Genomic DNA, 15,319 nt, shown 5'->3' with positions numbered 1-15,319 from the left:
ACTTTTCCGTAAACCACGAGAACAATGTATGTGAAAAAAACAACACATATAAGTGAGGCGCCGAGTATACAGTAATTGTAAGGTAAAGAAAAGCTCGGTCTCTAAAGTCTGGAGGTCCGGAGTCCGTAAATGTGACGGTCACGAGAGTGATTTGTTCTTACGGATAGATCGAGAGGGCGGTTTGGGGTTCCGCCGACGGTGCTCGCATGCATTAGTCGTATCCCCGAAACCTTTACAACGCGAACAAAGCTCGTGGCATCCATGACGGTATAGGAATTGACGGTGAGGTAACAAAAAAACTCGTGGCATATCGGATGCGCATCCGATGACGGTAAAGAAATTGACGGTAAAGGATCTCGTGGCATATCGGATGCGCATCCGAAGACGGTAAGGGAATTGACGGTGAAGGATCTCGTGGCATATCGGATGCGCATCCGATGACGGTAAAGAAATTGACGGTAAAGGATCTCGTGGCATATCGGATGCGCATCCGAAGACGGTAAGGGAATTGACGGTGAAGGATCTCGTGGCGTATCGGATCCGAAGACGGTAAGGGAATTGACGGTGAAGGATCTCGTGGCATATCGGATGCGCATCCGAAGACGGTAAGGGAATTGACGGTAAAGGATCTCGTGGCATATCGGATGCGCATCCGATGACGGTTTTATATACATATATATTATATAAATTTTAGTTTTACACTATTATGTAAGTGCAAGCTCTAGTGAGCTCACACAACTGTTTGACAGTCCTGGCTCCTCCATCGTGCTGACAACATGATGAGAGAGATGAGACAGTCACAGCCATTGGCTGCTCTGCCAAGTTGTCAACATGGTGAGAGAGATGAGGAAGTCACAGCCAGGCCGAATCAGTCCTGGCTGCTCCACCGTGTTGACAACATGATGAGAGAGATGAGGAAGTCACAACCAGGCCGAATCAGTCCTGGCTGCTCCACCGCGTTGACAACATGATGCGAGTGATGAGACAGTCACAGCCAGGCCGCATCAATCTTCGCCGCACTGCCTAGTTGTTAATAAGGCGAGAGAGATGGGACAGTCAGAGCCAGGCCGAATCAGTTCTGGCTGCTCCACCGTGTTGACAATAATTATGGTGAGAGAGATGAGACAGTCACAGCCAGGCCAAATCAGTCTTGGCTGCTCTGCCAAGTTGTCAACATGGTGAAAGAGATGAGGCAGTCACAGCCAGGCCGAATCAGTCCTGGCTGCTCCACCGTGTTGACATAATGATGAGAGAGATGAAGAAGTCACAACCAGGCCGAATCAGTCCTGGCTGCTCCACCGTGTTGACAACATGATGAGAGTGATGAGACAGTCACAGCCAGGCCGCATCAATCTTCGCCGCACTGCCTAGTTGTTAATATGGTGAGAGAGATGAGAGACAGTCACAGCCAGGCCAAATCAGTCTTGGCTGCTCTGCCAAGTTGTCTATATGGTGAGAGAGATGAGACAGTCACAGCCAGGCGGCATCAGTCTTCGCCGCACTGCCTATTTGTTAATATGGTGAGAGAGATGAGACAGTCACAGCCAGGCGAAATTAGTCTTGGCTGCTCTGCCAAGTTGTCAACATGGTGAGAGAGATGAGGAAGTCACAGCCAGGCCGAATCAGTCCTGGCTGCTCCACCGTGTTGACAACATGATGCGAGTGATGAGACACAGCCAGGCCGCATCAATCTTCGCCGCACTGCCTAGTTGTTAATAAGGCGAGAGAGATGAGACAGTCAGAGCCAGGCCGAATCAGTTCTGGCTGCTCCACCGTGTTGACAATAATTATGGTGAGAGAGATGAGACAGTCACAGCCAGGCCAAATCAGTCTTGGCTGCTCTGCCAAGTTGTCAACATGGTGAAAGAGATGAGGCAGTCACAGCCAGGCCGAATCAGTCCTGGCTGCTCCACCGTGTTGACAACATGATGAGAGAGATGAGGAAGTCACAGCCAGGCTGAATCAGTCCTGGCTGCTCCACCGTGTTGACAACATGATGAGAGAGATGAGGAAGTCACAGCCAGGCCGAATCAATCCTGGCTGTCCACCGTGCTGACAACATGATGAGAGAGGCGAGGAAGTCACAGCCAGGCCGAATCAATCCTGGCTGCTCCACCGTACTGACAACGTGATGCGAGTGATGAGACAGTCACAGCCAGGCCACATCAATCTTCGCCGCACTGTCTAGTTGTTAATATGGCGAGAGAGATGAGACAATCACAGCCAGGCCAAATCAGTCTCGGCTGCTCTGCCAAGTTGTCTACATGGTGAGAGAGATGAGAGACAGTCACAGCCAGGCCAAATCAGTCTTGGCTGCTCTGCCAAGTTGTCTATATGGTGAGAGAGATGATACAGTCACAGCCAGGCGGCATCAGTCTTCGCCGCACTGCCTATTTGTTAATATGGTGAGAGAGATGAGACAGTCACAGCCAGGCGAAATTAGTCTTGGCTGCTCTGCCAAGTTGTCAACATGGTGAGAGAGATGAGGAAGTCACAGCCAGGCCGAATCAGTCCTGGCTGCTCCACCGTGTTGACAACATGATCAGAGAGATGAGATAGTCACAGCCACAGTACTTCGATCGTTTCTCCTCCGCACGTGCGAGGACGTGTCTGTCGGAGCTGACAGCTATCTTCATGAGTAGGACCTCCTTTTCCTTCTCATAGAAGACGAACATGTCGGGGTGCCGGTGTTTTATAGCCGGGCCCGTGGGGACTAGCGAGTCCCAGAGCAATCTCAGCTTCTTTCCAGAGTAGTACGAGTGGTCATTGGAACCGGCTTCTCAAGACCACATACCGATGGTATCCATCAATACAGGGTGCTCACACAACTGTTTGATGTGGGGAATTTTCTGCCTGAACTGGTTAGACAGATCGAACTTGAAGATGTGTCCCCCCTTGCTGATGAACGCCGTGGTAATCACCATCTATTAATAGACTTCTGTCCCAGTGACGTATTTACGACAAATCCCAAAACGAGGCAGTACCACAGAATTGGGACTCAAGCGGGTTCATCGACAACTGCTGCCAGATGATTGACAGTCATCCGCGGTATCGGATATGAGAGGATATGAGAGGACGTGAGAGGCTCGCTAGTTTGTAAATAATGGACTTCTTTAACCGTGGGATGGGGAATAGTATTGTGCTAAGACAACCAAATAGGATGTTTATTATCTGATGGTAAGGTAGTTCGTTTCTAGCTATATTCCTTCTTCTCGAAAACAGGTTAGTTTGTGGCGATACTTGTATGTCGGTCGGTATGCTGCACGGACTGTGTGTATACACTGTACACATGCGCCTATATGCCAAGCATGGCGAGTGGGTGTAGGGGTTTTCTCAGAAGTCAGTTTTGATAAGTGACTACTTTGTTGCATATTTTTTTACATAAAGAGGTACACCATTCGTAATTACTTGTGGTCCAGTTAAATAGATATCCGCTAATACACAATGCCGTAGTGCAGTTATTTTGAATGAATTTGCTGAAATTTTGTATTTATAAATCATAGTTTAACTATGGAGATCCAGATTTACGGTGAAAAATAGTGCATGTCACCATGAAACCGAGTGCTACGTCTGATTTAATCTATACATATTACATGTACTAAATTGCGCATGCAGGCAAACTGCCAACACTAAGCCGTGCATATTCTCTTGTCATCACTATGGAATACCAACCAGAGATTTTTGTAATTGAAATGAAAAATTCATGTTATCACTACATGCAGATATTACTTTTTAATTTATCAGTAATCAAGTGACGTTATTGATTTTTATAAATAATGGTGTGTCTGGATTCATTCTATGTCATTGTATGTGAGGTGCCATCCTCGAAAATCCAGAGTCAGTCGAAACGGCCCCAGGTCAAAACGGTCCTGGGTAGTTTAGTGGTAGTTCGGGGTGGCCAGGGCCTTGAGCAGAGGGTAGTTGAGCAGAGGGTAGTTGAGCAGAGGGTAGTTTCTGTTCCTTCCTGTCACTGGGAGTTAAAGGGGTAGTTGACAGATACCCCACACCCTTCTGACAAAAAAACATGTCGTGTTCAGAGCACTGTATTTTGAACTGTAATTTGAACTGTAATTTGAACTATACTTGCTCTTGCTCTATAGACACTGCCATCAAAGACTTTAAAAGTATCTCTTGAAAAGATTTCCTCAGGATGGAATACTATCAGCTGACACCCTCAACTACCCTCTGCTCAAGGCCTTGGCGACCCCTAACTACCACTAAACTACCCAGGGCCATTTTGACTCAGGGCCGTTTTGACTCTATTAAAGCAGGGCCGTTTTGACCCGGGGCCGTTTTGACTCTATTAAAGCAGGGCAGTTTTGACCAGGGGCCGTTCTAACTCGTAAGCGGTAGGTTCACCACTGCCATGACTGCAAGGACATACCCAGTTCCAACCATGTTTTAAAATATGTTTGAAATGATTTCTCTTTGTAGGCACCATCCATGGATTACCGGCTTACCACAATGTCACGGGGACGGAAGTGCACGTGGACAGACAAGGTTGCCACCTGGTGGTTACTTGTTGTCATCGCCAGCACTCTCCTCCTCCCTGGCAATGGCGCCTCCACATCGGTCACCAAGGAAACATTCAAATTCACCCAAGATACATACAATGTGACAATACATGAAAACTTCCTGGCAAAAACTTATACGATGCCGGAATCATCGCGGATGGGTATCGTGGCGTATGACCCTAACTTAGAAATTCGCTTCCGGGTTATTTATGGCAATGAACATGCATTTTTTAAGGCCGAAGAAAAGCAGATTGGCGATTTCTGTTTTTTGCAAATTCGAACGCGGACAAATATCAACGATGTCTTGAATCGCGAAAGTAAAGACAAATTTCATCTAACAGTGAAAGCGATTGGTCGATTAAACTCAGGTGATGTTGAGCCGTTTGAAACCCGCGCTCAAGTCATTGTTAAAGTTTTAGATCGGAATGACTTGATGCCGTTATTTTATCCCACAGAATATAGTACGGAGATTGGTGAGGATAAACAGCTGCATAGTACGATCGTGCAAGTGACGGCATCTGATGCCGACGAGGGCATCAATGGCGACATCTACTATAGCTTTCATAAGAAAACAAACATGTTTGCTATTCATCCAACAAGTGGCACAATCACTCTGACACGCCCCCTGGATTACTCCGAGCAAAACTATTATGAACTTGACGTGTTAGCGAGAGACCGAGGTGCTAAAGTCTTCACTAGTGGAATCTCCTCAATGAGCATGGCGAAAGTGAAAATCCGTATTGTGCGTGTTAATAAGTATGCTCCAGAAATAAACGTGAAGCGCATGACATTGATTCCAGATGACATAAAGCCGGGCACGGTGTGTGCCGTTGTGACGGTTATTGATCGGGACACCGGGCAAAATGGCGAATTGAATGTCGTCCATATCATGCATGGTGACCCTGATGGACATTTCAATCTCATCCAAGTTCAGAGAGATCAGTTTAGCCTGGAAGTTGCTCGACCTCTTGAGAGGGAGGTGACACCCGTTTACAATCTAACAATCCAAGCGATTGATAAGGGGATGCCTCCTCAGACGGCTACTGTCAGTTTATTTGTCAATTTGAAAGAATCTCACCACTCAGTTCCAAAGTTTGATAGGAAATACACGATGAGTGTTGATGAAATTATTCCTGTGAATACTCCATTATTATTTGTGAACGCCTCTGGTCCGAACATCTTGAAGGAAGACGTAACATATGAAATCACAGGTGGGAATGTAAACAATTACTTCAAGATGAATATGAACACAGGTTTGATCTCTTGCGCAAATCCTTTAGATTATGAGATGGTCAAAAACATGACTTTACAAGTTACCGCGTGGGATAGGAGTAATCTGTTGCTACCAAAACATGCCATGACCAACGTAAGCATTGCTATCAAGGATTATAACGATAATACTCCAATTTTCAACTCTTCCAATGCTGTGGTGAGTTTTGAGGAAAATCGCCCAGTTGGTTCATTCGTGCATCAAGTGGCTGCATTTGACCTTGACGAAGGTGACAATGGCTACATCACCTACAGCATTGCCAACCTCAATCCAGTTCCATTTGAAATTGACTACTTCTCTGGTAAAATAATGTCCAAACAAGTCCTCGATTATGAGGTTGGGAAGCGAACATTTCAACTTGTTATCCGTGCATCTGATTGGGGGAAGCCGTTCCGGCGAGAAGCAGAGACAACAGTGACAATCAAAGTTAAGGACGTCAATGACCACAAGCCTCAGTTTGAGAAAGTCGACTGTCATGGCTACCTGTCACGTGAAGCACCGATTGGAACGGAACTTGTTGTGGCATCGGCCATTGATTTTGATACCGGAAGCATCATCAGTTATCGCATTGTTTCTGGTAACAATGGCGATTGCTTCAAAGTCAACTCAGCCACTGGATCCTTAAAGCTGAACTGTGATCTAAAAGATAACAAGGAGGAGATGCTACACATTCAGATCACAGCGACAGATCAAGTGAATGAGGCAGACCCTATCTTTGTCAATGTTACTCTCGTCAACAACAACCGCAACCACCAGTTGTCAAACAATGATGTTAACATCCAGTGTACGGAGACTCACGTGACAGAGGAGCTGAGTAAGCTGCTACAAGAATCATCCACTGTGAATGGTGATATACTCAAGGAGGTGGAAGAGAGGAAACACATGGACACCTCTGATCATTACAATACAAACAACAATGCCCCAGAGTTCCGTGCAGGGCTGCCAAACCTTGTTCAGATATTGGAAAATATACCGATCGGTGCATCAATCCTGACCCTGGAAGCTCATGACAAGGACCCAGGTTACAACGGCAAACTCATTTACGTCATTAACGCGGGAAACATCGATGGCTGTTTCAAAATTGACACATACACTGGCGAATTGAAAGTTTTTGCGAAAATTGACCGAGAAATTCAGGACAAGTATCACCTGAATGTGACTGTGTCTGATCTCGGTGAACCACAGCTGTCAACTGATAAAATGATCACGATTGAGATCGAGGATGTGAATGATTGCGCGCCGCAATTTACCATGAAGGAATATGAGGTGATTATTTCGGAGAACTCAGTGATTGGAACGACAGTTGTTCAGGTTTCAGCAGAGGACCAAGATCTTGGTGAGAACTCGATGATAATGTACATGTCGATGAATGATATGTCACAGTTCACCATCAGCACCATCAGCGGTATCATCACTGTGGCAGGGCCGCTTGATCGTGAACGCCAGGCTGTTCACGTCTTGCATATCAAAGCGTCCGATGGAGCACATGACAACCCACTCACAGCTATTGCTAAGGTCACTGTTACCTTGACGGATGTAAATGATAATGCACCGAAATTCACCCCGCCGAACTATCTTATCAAAGTTCGGGAAGATCTGCCCATTGGTGCTGTTGTAACGATCCTCAGCGCCCATGATCCGGATATGAATGAGGGCGGGTTACTCACCTACAAACTGCTCCGTGGTACGTTTGATAAGTTTGACATCGATCGCCAAACAGGAGTGATACGCATTGCTGACAAACTGGATTACGAAACGCAACAATTATACAACATCACTGGATTAGCCCGAGATCACGGCAAGCCATCGATGTCTGTCACGTGTCAGATCATTATTGAGGTGATTGATGTAAACGAGAACATGTATGCACCCAAGTTTCCGTACCAGGTGACCGAAGGCTCTGTCAAGGAGAACCTGCCCATCGGGAGCAGTGTGATGAAGGTGACCGCCAAGGATTACGACAAGGCCAAGCAAGACGGAGAGGTTGTCTACTCCATCCGTGATGGCACAGGTCTTGGTGTGTTCACCATCGATAACGAGGGTAAGTTCACGCTGAGCAACTGGCTTGTTGATCCTAGAAGTTACCCTAAAATGATGCCAGTACTAGCTTGGTACATGTCCTCTCACTCAGGGCAGAGTATGGAAGTTCACTCTGAGCAACTGGCTTGTTGATCCTAGAAGTTACCCTAAAATGATGCTAGTACTAGCTTGGTACATGTCCTCTAACTCAGGGCAGAGTATGGAAGTTCACTCTGAGCAACTGGCTTGTTGATCCTAGAAGTTACCCTAAAATGATGCTAGTACTAGCTTGGTACATGTCCTCTCACTCAGGGCAGAGTATGGAAGTTCACTCTGAGCAACTGGCTTGTTGATCCTAGAAGTTACCCTAAAATGATGCTAGTACTAGCTTGGTACATGTCCTCTCACTCAGGGCAGAGTATGGACATTAGTTTTGTAAATTGGTAAGTTTTGAAGAATTGTCATATGTCAGTGTTGACTCTCACACCAAATCAGAAGCAGCTACTCAGCATGCAATTGTCGGATCTTTTGCCACAGTCTTATTTTCTATCATTGCAGGCTACATAAAAACCAATGAAATCCTCGATCGCGAAACCACACCTTTCTATTGGCTGACGGTGTATGCACAAGATCGGGCCGCAGTGCCACAATCATCCTCAATCCAGGTTTATGTTGAAGTTGAGGATGAAAACGATAACATCCCACAAGCAGAACAGCCTGTCTACTACCCCTCAGTGTTCGAAAATAGTGACCCTGGGAGCACGGTTGTTCAAGTCCGGGCATACGATATGGATTATAACCCAAGTCAACGTCTCACCTACGAGATTACTGGTGGGAATCCACAGAGTTTCTTCAGTATCAATGGGAATACTGGTGAGTATTGTTTTTCTTCACTTGTTCTTGATGATGAAGTTGTCAATTGATGTAACATTATGCTCAATAAGTCAATATTTGTCACATACCCTCTTGCAATGGTTAATGGTTTTGAGCTAATCTTCCAACTCAGATAAGTCTGTGTCATATGTTTGTAATCCAAGGACATGGTAAGTTCTTACCCTGTGGGCAAAACATTAGCCAGAAGTCAAAACAGACCAAGGCAGTACAAGGAATTCACATGAATTCCTATTTCATTGTGGGACCGAAGACAATGAGAAGATGATTCAAAGGGAGACAATTGGCCTGGCAGTGGTGCCAGGGGTCTGGGGTATTAACCACAGGTTGTAATCTTACCCAATTTGGGTTTAAAGTTTAGCTTGGGTGATTCATGAACTTGATGAAGGGGGATTTGTCATGAAAAAAACACAGAATTGTTGCCCCCAGTTCATACCAGTTTACAAGGGCAAAGCTTCACCCATCTATAATTCCTTCTTGGTTTTTGGAGAGAGTAGGTCGGTTTTCTGTTAGATCATTTCCGCCTAGTACATTGGTCACCGGCTGTTATGATAATCATGAACTATTTGATCAAATTTGTCATATTGGTTTCGATCTGGCACAACTGAATTCCTAACAGCAATCACTATGCTTTGATCTCTTAGCGACCGGATCTTCATTGAGATTGATACCCCATCCCGACGTATCCCACAGCCCAGTTCATTCATCTCATCGAGTGTCCTCTCATTCCCGATCCATTCACAGAGAATTGACATAAGAATTCTCCCCATGTCCCAAGAAAGTAGTTCCACGATTTTCAATGAGTCATTGAAGTGCCTGTGGAAAATGAAATTTCACCCAAAGTATGACCAATTCTGCTGTACAGTCTACTATACATCAATTTACATGTCGTGGTGGACTTGTCAGGTTGAGCCAGATTATTCTGTGTAGGCCTCAATATGTAAATGAGGTACATGACATGAATGAGATTTTTTATGACTTTTGCAGCAGGCCTACCTGCACACTTCAGACATGTTGAGACCTTTTATAATTTTGAAGAGTGGACAACTCAGGTTTTCATGATCTTTTTTTGGCCATGAATCAATTCAAACTTCAAACTGTGCATATTGAGACTGCAGCATGAACGGCCAAGTTTCATCTTTCATTTTGTAAAGTTGGGGAGGGAACTTCCTTGGCAGCGTCACTAACAAAGGAGTTTATTGATCCAATGACCAAGTTTTATGAATGGGCAAACATTTCTTATGAGAAGGGTGTGATATATTGAGTATTTTAGCACTTACTGTGCAGGATATCAGTTTCAAATCTCGGCTAAGGGTTCCCTTCTGTTGAGGTTTGTTTGCCTACTACATGAACTAAGTGGGTTTGAAAACATAAAACTTGAAGTAGGCTCTTTCTCTCTATTCATGTCTGGGTGTATTTTGTGAATGAAGACATGTTGGATCATATCAGTATACGAGTTGTTCAGCAAATCAAAATGTTTGGGGTGTTGAAAGCGATTTTGTTTTTGTTTGGTTATGGGTCTCTCAACATCACTGATTCAACCAATCATGGAATCAGATCCCCTTCCCTGTTGAAGCTAAGCACTTCGGGCAACTTTTTTTCCTACGATACGCTGTGACTAAGAGGATTGTGATTGGAAGGTGGTCGCCAGCATTCCCTTGTCAAATTGACTGTGTTGCAGGTGGGAACGGGACAAATATCACTAGTTTGTGGAGTGCTTTTGGCTGCCTTTGTTGACAATATCATTAGGGAGAGGAAGCATTTAGGGTCCAAGATCAAAGTTCGACGAGATCTACTGGCATTGACTTTGCCAATGTCATCAAAATGTCCTTGTTTGTAGCCCAAGTTGTTGACAGCATACATTTCATAAGCTAGATGTACAGGTATATGTATCACATCCAGGAATCGCTTTATCTGTGCAATCGACCAGCTGGAGCAGTTCTATCCTGTCATAATCTGGACAGACCTGGCCAGTAGTAATCAACGCCAGTCATGCCTGATCTGGGTAAACTTTTCATTTTGATTGACCATGCACCAAATCAATCAACACTGACAACAGTGGCCTGATTCTTTGAAAGGAAACATGCAAGTAATATGCATGACATTATTTATTGCTGTCTTATTCAAAAAGGGACATGGGACATATTGTCCTGACCAGTCAGAGCATAGCCTGCGGTCACTATGAGTGAAAACATTTGGCTATGAAGTAACCAATTAATCAGAGGCAACCTGATTGGTAATTGGGCTAAACATGAGACCTTTAGAATTGTGCTGCCGTCGTCTGTGGCAGGAACATTGTCTAACCCATGAAACATATGAAAGGGACCGATGTCAATTTATTGGAGATATTCAATGATATTGGCCAAACATAGGTTGTAATCAAATCAATCAAGCCCAGCAGAATATCCTGTGTTGACATACTGATCGATGCACATTCCAGCAGAATAACATTTTCTCAATAAAGTGTGCTTTATACTTTGTAATATTTCTTTTTGATATATATTGAAAGGAACCGACCTCAGTGCGAGAAGTGTGTCAATGATTGTATGAAGGCATTGTGAATACCAATGTGACAATAAGACAAGGCATAATTGTATGAGATAACTGGTTTGTTCAAACTCTGCTGGAAGCGTGTTCAGTGTAAATCACCCATGATTTCATTCACACACAGTGCGCAATAACGCTTCATCGTAATGTTGATAAGTACATGAAGTATGGACAAATATCTGATGTTTGCTCTGACGAACCTTTTCCTTTGCACAAACAGTTTGAATTCCTGCTCTTGCCCATTGCTGAGAGCTGTTGGTGACAGTTGACCGTGTGTGATGAACTTTTCCCGAGGCACTCGGAATAGCTGATCATGGGATCAGTCTAATGTGTGGAAGGCTCAATACAAATATTTCACTTTCAGATCTAGTACTGTCAATCCGGTGCTAAATTTTTGGGGCATACTTGCGAGAAAAAAATTCAAGAAAAAAATATTGTATTATTGGAAGAAATATGTAGTCCTCCAAAATCATGTGAAGATCGAGATTGCACCTATTTGGGCTGAACAAAGTTGTCAGTGGCAGACAAACCTTCAAAAACCGACTGAGTTTTTGGTCGACTAATAAGACTTCATTCAACCCTCTGTGACCCAACCCTGGCCAGTAATTGCCTTGAATTATAGCTATTTTCACCTAATGATCGTCCACAAATCAATAAGGACACTGCATCCTTTGATTCCAGAGTATCTTAAACGTGCCCTATCATTTGGTATTGAGCAAAGTTCCTGGGCTAGGCAACTCAAAATAACCCCTCACCCCTCCTGCCCTTTTTTGTTTGGTAAAAATAACATGTTGGACATTGTGACTAACTTGGCTCACAGTAGGAACTCAAACAGCCCCCTCAAATTTGTTTTGTCGGAGGATTTCAGTTTTTCTGTAACATTACAGAAATCCAGGGCTGCTTTGCCGATTTAGACACCCAATACTTTGTGCAAAGATGACCATTAGAGGGTCAACATTATCTCAAGTGTAAGCAGTGGAAAATATGGTCAAATGTTGCCTTAGGCCAAGTCTGGTGACAGCCAGGTCCGTGTAAAGATCACCACTTGATTTGGCTTGACTGAAAGTGGTTTTCCATGTCAGGTCGAATCTCACCCAGTTCCTTCAAAGATTTATTTCACTAATTGTATGCTTTATGCAAAGTGGGTTGGGTTTGGGATGCACATGAGCTTGTTGAAATCCTCCCTGGTTAGATTTGAACAGGCTTGATTTATGAACATAACACTCTTAATTTTGAAAATATCAGATTTTAATAAACTTTTGAAAGATTACATATGTAGCTCTCGAGACAGCCTTGGATGACAATGTTGACAAAGTATGAATTTGGTATTGTCTGATGAACAGATATTCTCTGTACTTGTGTCTGCAACCTTTTTGTCTGGTTGTGTGTGAGTGTGCATAAATTCAGCTTATTATGACTCAGATGGACTACACACCCAAATGAGGAAAGCGCAGTGCATTCTCGTTAACGCGGGCCATGCTTAGAATTGGATGCTGGGTGCGGGATAGACTCACTGTACGATTGTGGTGCTAGACATTGTCAGAAACACAATCAGAATGTACCATCGTCTTTCAAACGGGCAAGTTGTCTTCACCATTGATATTAGGATGGGTGGTTTATGAATGAAGGGCTATAAAGTGGCCGCATTAAACCCCCCAGAGAGTACAAAATGTACACACTGAGTGAAGAGTTCATGACCTGTGCCAAGTCTGTGTGTAGATTTGGAGAAGATTTTAAAAGGTTTCTGATAAGTCTGGTTAGCCTTTGAGGTGTTACAATGATGGGTTCTTGAGACATTAGATCATAGGCACTTTAGCATTATTGCAATGTGCAGGAATGACTAAAGCCTTATTGACAGCTACCTTTTGGCTGTTTGAACCTCAATTGCTTGGCATAAATTTTCCTTTGAACTGTTAGTGACTGAGCATGTTGATAACTGGACATAAAAACTATTCCAAAAAAACCTAAAAAAGTCAGAAGTGAGGTTCTTGAAATAAGTTCTTGTCATGGTCGGTGATGTTTCTAATTGCTTCAATTAGAGTTATTGTTCCATTTCCTCTTTGTCTCCACTCATTCCTTCAACCTGGAGACCAACAAGACACCTGATTATAGTACCATGACTAGCACCATGTGTGAAGTCATTTTCTGGTTGGCTTGTTTTAAAAGGATTTTATGAGATGTCTGTCATTTCTGCCTGGAGTGTACAATGAGTGTACTTGGATAGACTTGACTAAGGTCCCTAATTAGTGTCCCAGCGGCAATTGGTAACCCTCTTTTGTTCAAACCCCATCTTTGATCATTGAAAAAGTGACATGGGACAAAGGAAATAGTTTGCTTGTCAGTGAGGCCTACATGTACATTGTACATGTACATTGTACATGTGGGCAATATGTACAGCACCAATGATAAGGAAAAGTCAATGTTATTCAAAAGTCTTTGGCAAGTGTTCAGAAGGGCTGTCATTGCACTGCTGTAGGCTTTTTAGAAGTCAATATGGAACCAAGGCAATGTATACGTTCTCACCTCAGGCTGTATGCCTGGGGATCATACACAAATTACTTGTTCATGTTATTTTGTGCATCAAGGAACAAGATTTGTTTGTGATTTTTCTGCAAAAGAGCAGCTAGGGTCATTTGTGGCCTTCTGCTCATTGAGCTAAGGAAATATAGGACTTTGGTGCTAAAGAAATTCAATATTGGTGTTTGCACCTGTGAGGGCTCGTGCCTGGAACTTAGTCCTCTCAAGCTTTTAGAAAATGTCTGAAGGCTAAAAGCTGACAGACCAGCGATATGATTGGCTACTAATGGCCAACAAGTCATGAGAAGTAGCTTTGTGGTCATTTTCAAAGTGGTTGCAGTAAATGAGATCCTGTTGATGATCAGGGCTGAAGAAAGTTACCCCAATGGCAATGCTTTTAGTTGGAGCGTTCTACAAAAGAGTAGAAACAAATCAAACTTCATTTTAGAGTCAGACACCTTGAAGGCTTGGCCGATTGATGGATGCCATTCTTTCCTTCATGAAGGATACTTTCATGTAGCATGCAGCTGGAATGTTTCGCTTGCATCTCTTGCATGCTCATCATCTTCTTGGAGTGCCTTACTTTCCTTGACTTGTGTTCAGGTTTCTTTTGACCTTGGTGATCAGAGTTTGTGAGTCAGGAGCAGCTCGAAACTTGAGGTGCTTTCATTTAGTTCACCTGGTGGCTACTCTCTCAAGTTCTGCTCTCATATTAGAGAAATAAGCCTGCCCAGTGGGGAGATATCAGTGGTCTTGAAGTTTGTCTTCCTGCTTCCCCAAGGCTAAGCAATCTGCTTCGCATGCTGGTAGCAAACTATGGCTCAGATGAGAGTATAGGGAGGCTCTTGGAATCTCATATTCTGAGCAGAAAGTTTTCGACTGGATGCCTATTAGCAAAGGTTTGAATACTATGTTGATTAAAGAAGCAGTTCCTCACTTGTGTCCAGACCTGGTGCGACCCTGTTGCTGCAAATTGGCGTTCACTGGGTTTAGCATAGGATTACCTCGTTGGTGGTCTACCCTCTGTGGGCTAACATGTATGGTCTACTGTCCAGTTCTTATCCCCTGTAAAGAAACGGGTCATTTGTCACCAAAGGAGCTTATTGTGTTGAAGAGTTAGTCTAATAAGGCACTCTGAGAGGATTACTAGTTTTACAGAGTAATTTGTTTCTTTGGTTTGTGTATTGTTATTTTGCCATTAAACCATATTTGCTATTAAACGTCCTGTGGAGGATAAACTTTAGCTTTGTTAGTGTGCGTTGAAACACTGGGTCCAGGATGTTGATAAATGGCTGTTTAAAAAGTGTTTCTTATAACCTTATTACTTGTAGTCATATCTCAGAACAAATAAGGGAATTACATGTCAACATGAAAAAATAACCCTTTTCAGTCCGCAAAGGCGACACGCACAGTTTCCTTTGATGGTACTCTGGTGGGATGTGATATCTGCTGACATACCATGTATAAAGTGGTGCTGTAATCACGATGGAGACACTTTGACATGACTTGGGTTGCTTACTCAAAGCTTCAAACTGATTGAACAGCTTGGATGCCTAATTCA

The 15,319-nt window shown here is 43.8% G+C and overlaps 1 protein-coding gene across 12 annotated transcripts in view; it reads left to right on the top strand.

Moving 5' to 3' along the window:
- The first annotated feature begins 3,025 nt into the window (after nt 1–3,025).
- The window catches only part of LOC135493151 (protocadherin Fat 1-like), a 97,442-nt gene continuing 85,148 nt past the window's right edge, over nt 3,026–15,319 (top strand). For all 12 annotated transcript variants that reach the window (XM_064780135.1, XM_064780127.1, XM_064780134.1 and 9 more), the window contains exons 1-3: nt 3,026–3,177; nt 4,435–7,825; nt 8,362–8,676. In XM_064780135.1, the coding sequence (XP_064636205.1) occupies nt 3,175–3,177; nt 4,435–7,825; nt 8,362–8,676 (3,709 nt within the window). In that variant the 5' untranslated portion in view covers nt 3,026–3,174. The remainder of the gene's footprint in view (nt 3,178–4,434; nt 7,826–8,361; nt 8,677–15,319) is intronic.

Source organism: Lineus longissimus, chromosome 9 (assembly GCF_910592395.1).
Source record: "Lineus longissimus chromosome 9, tnLinLong1.2, whole genome shotgun sequence".
Taxonomy (NCBI): Eukaryota; Metazoa; Nemertea; class Pilidiophora; order Heteronemertea; family Lineidae; genus Lineus; species Lineus longissimus.
This window is presented reverse-complemented; position numbering and strand designations above follow the sequence as displayed.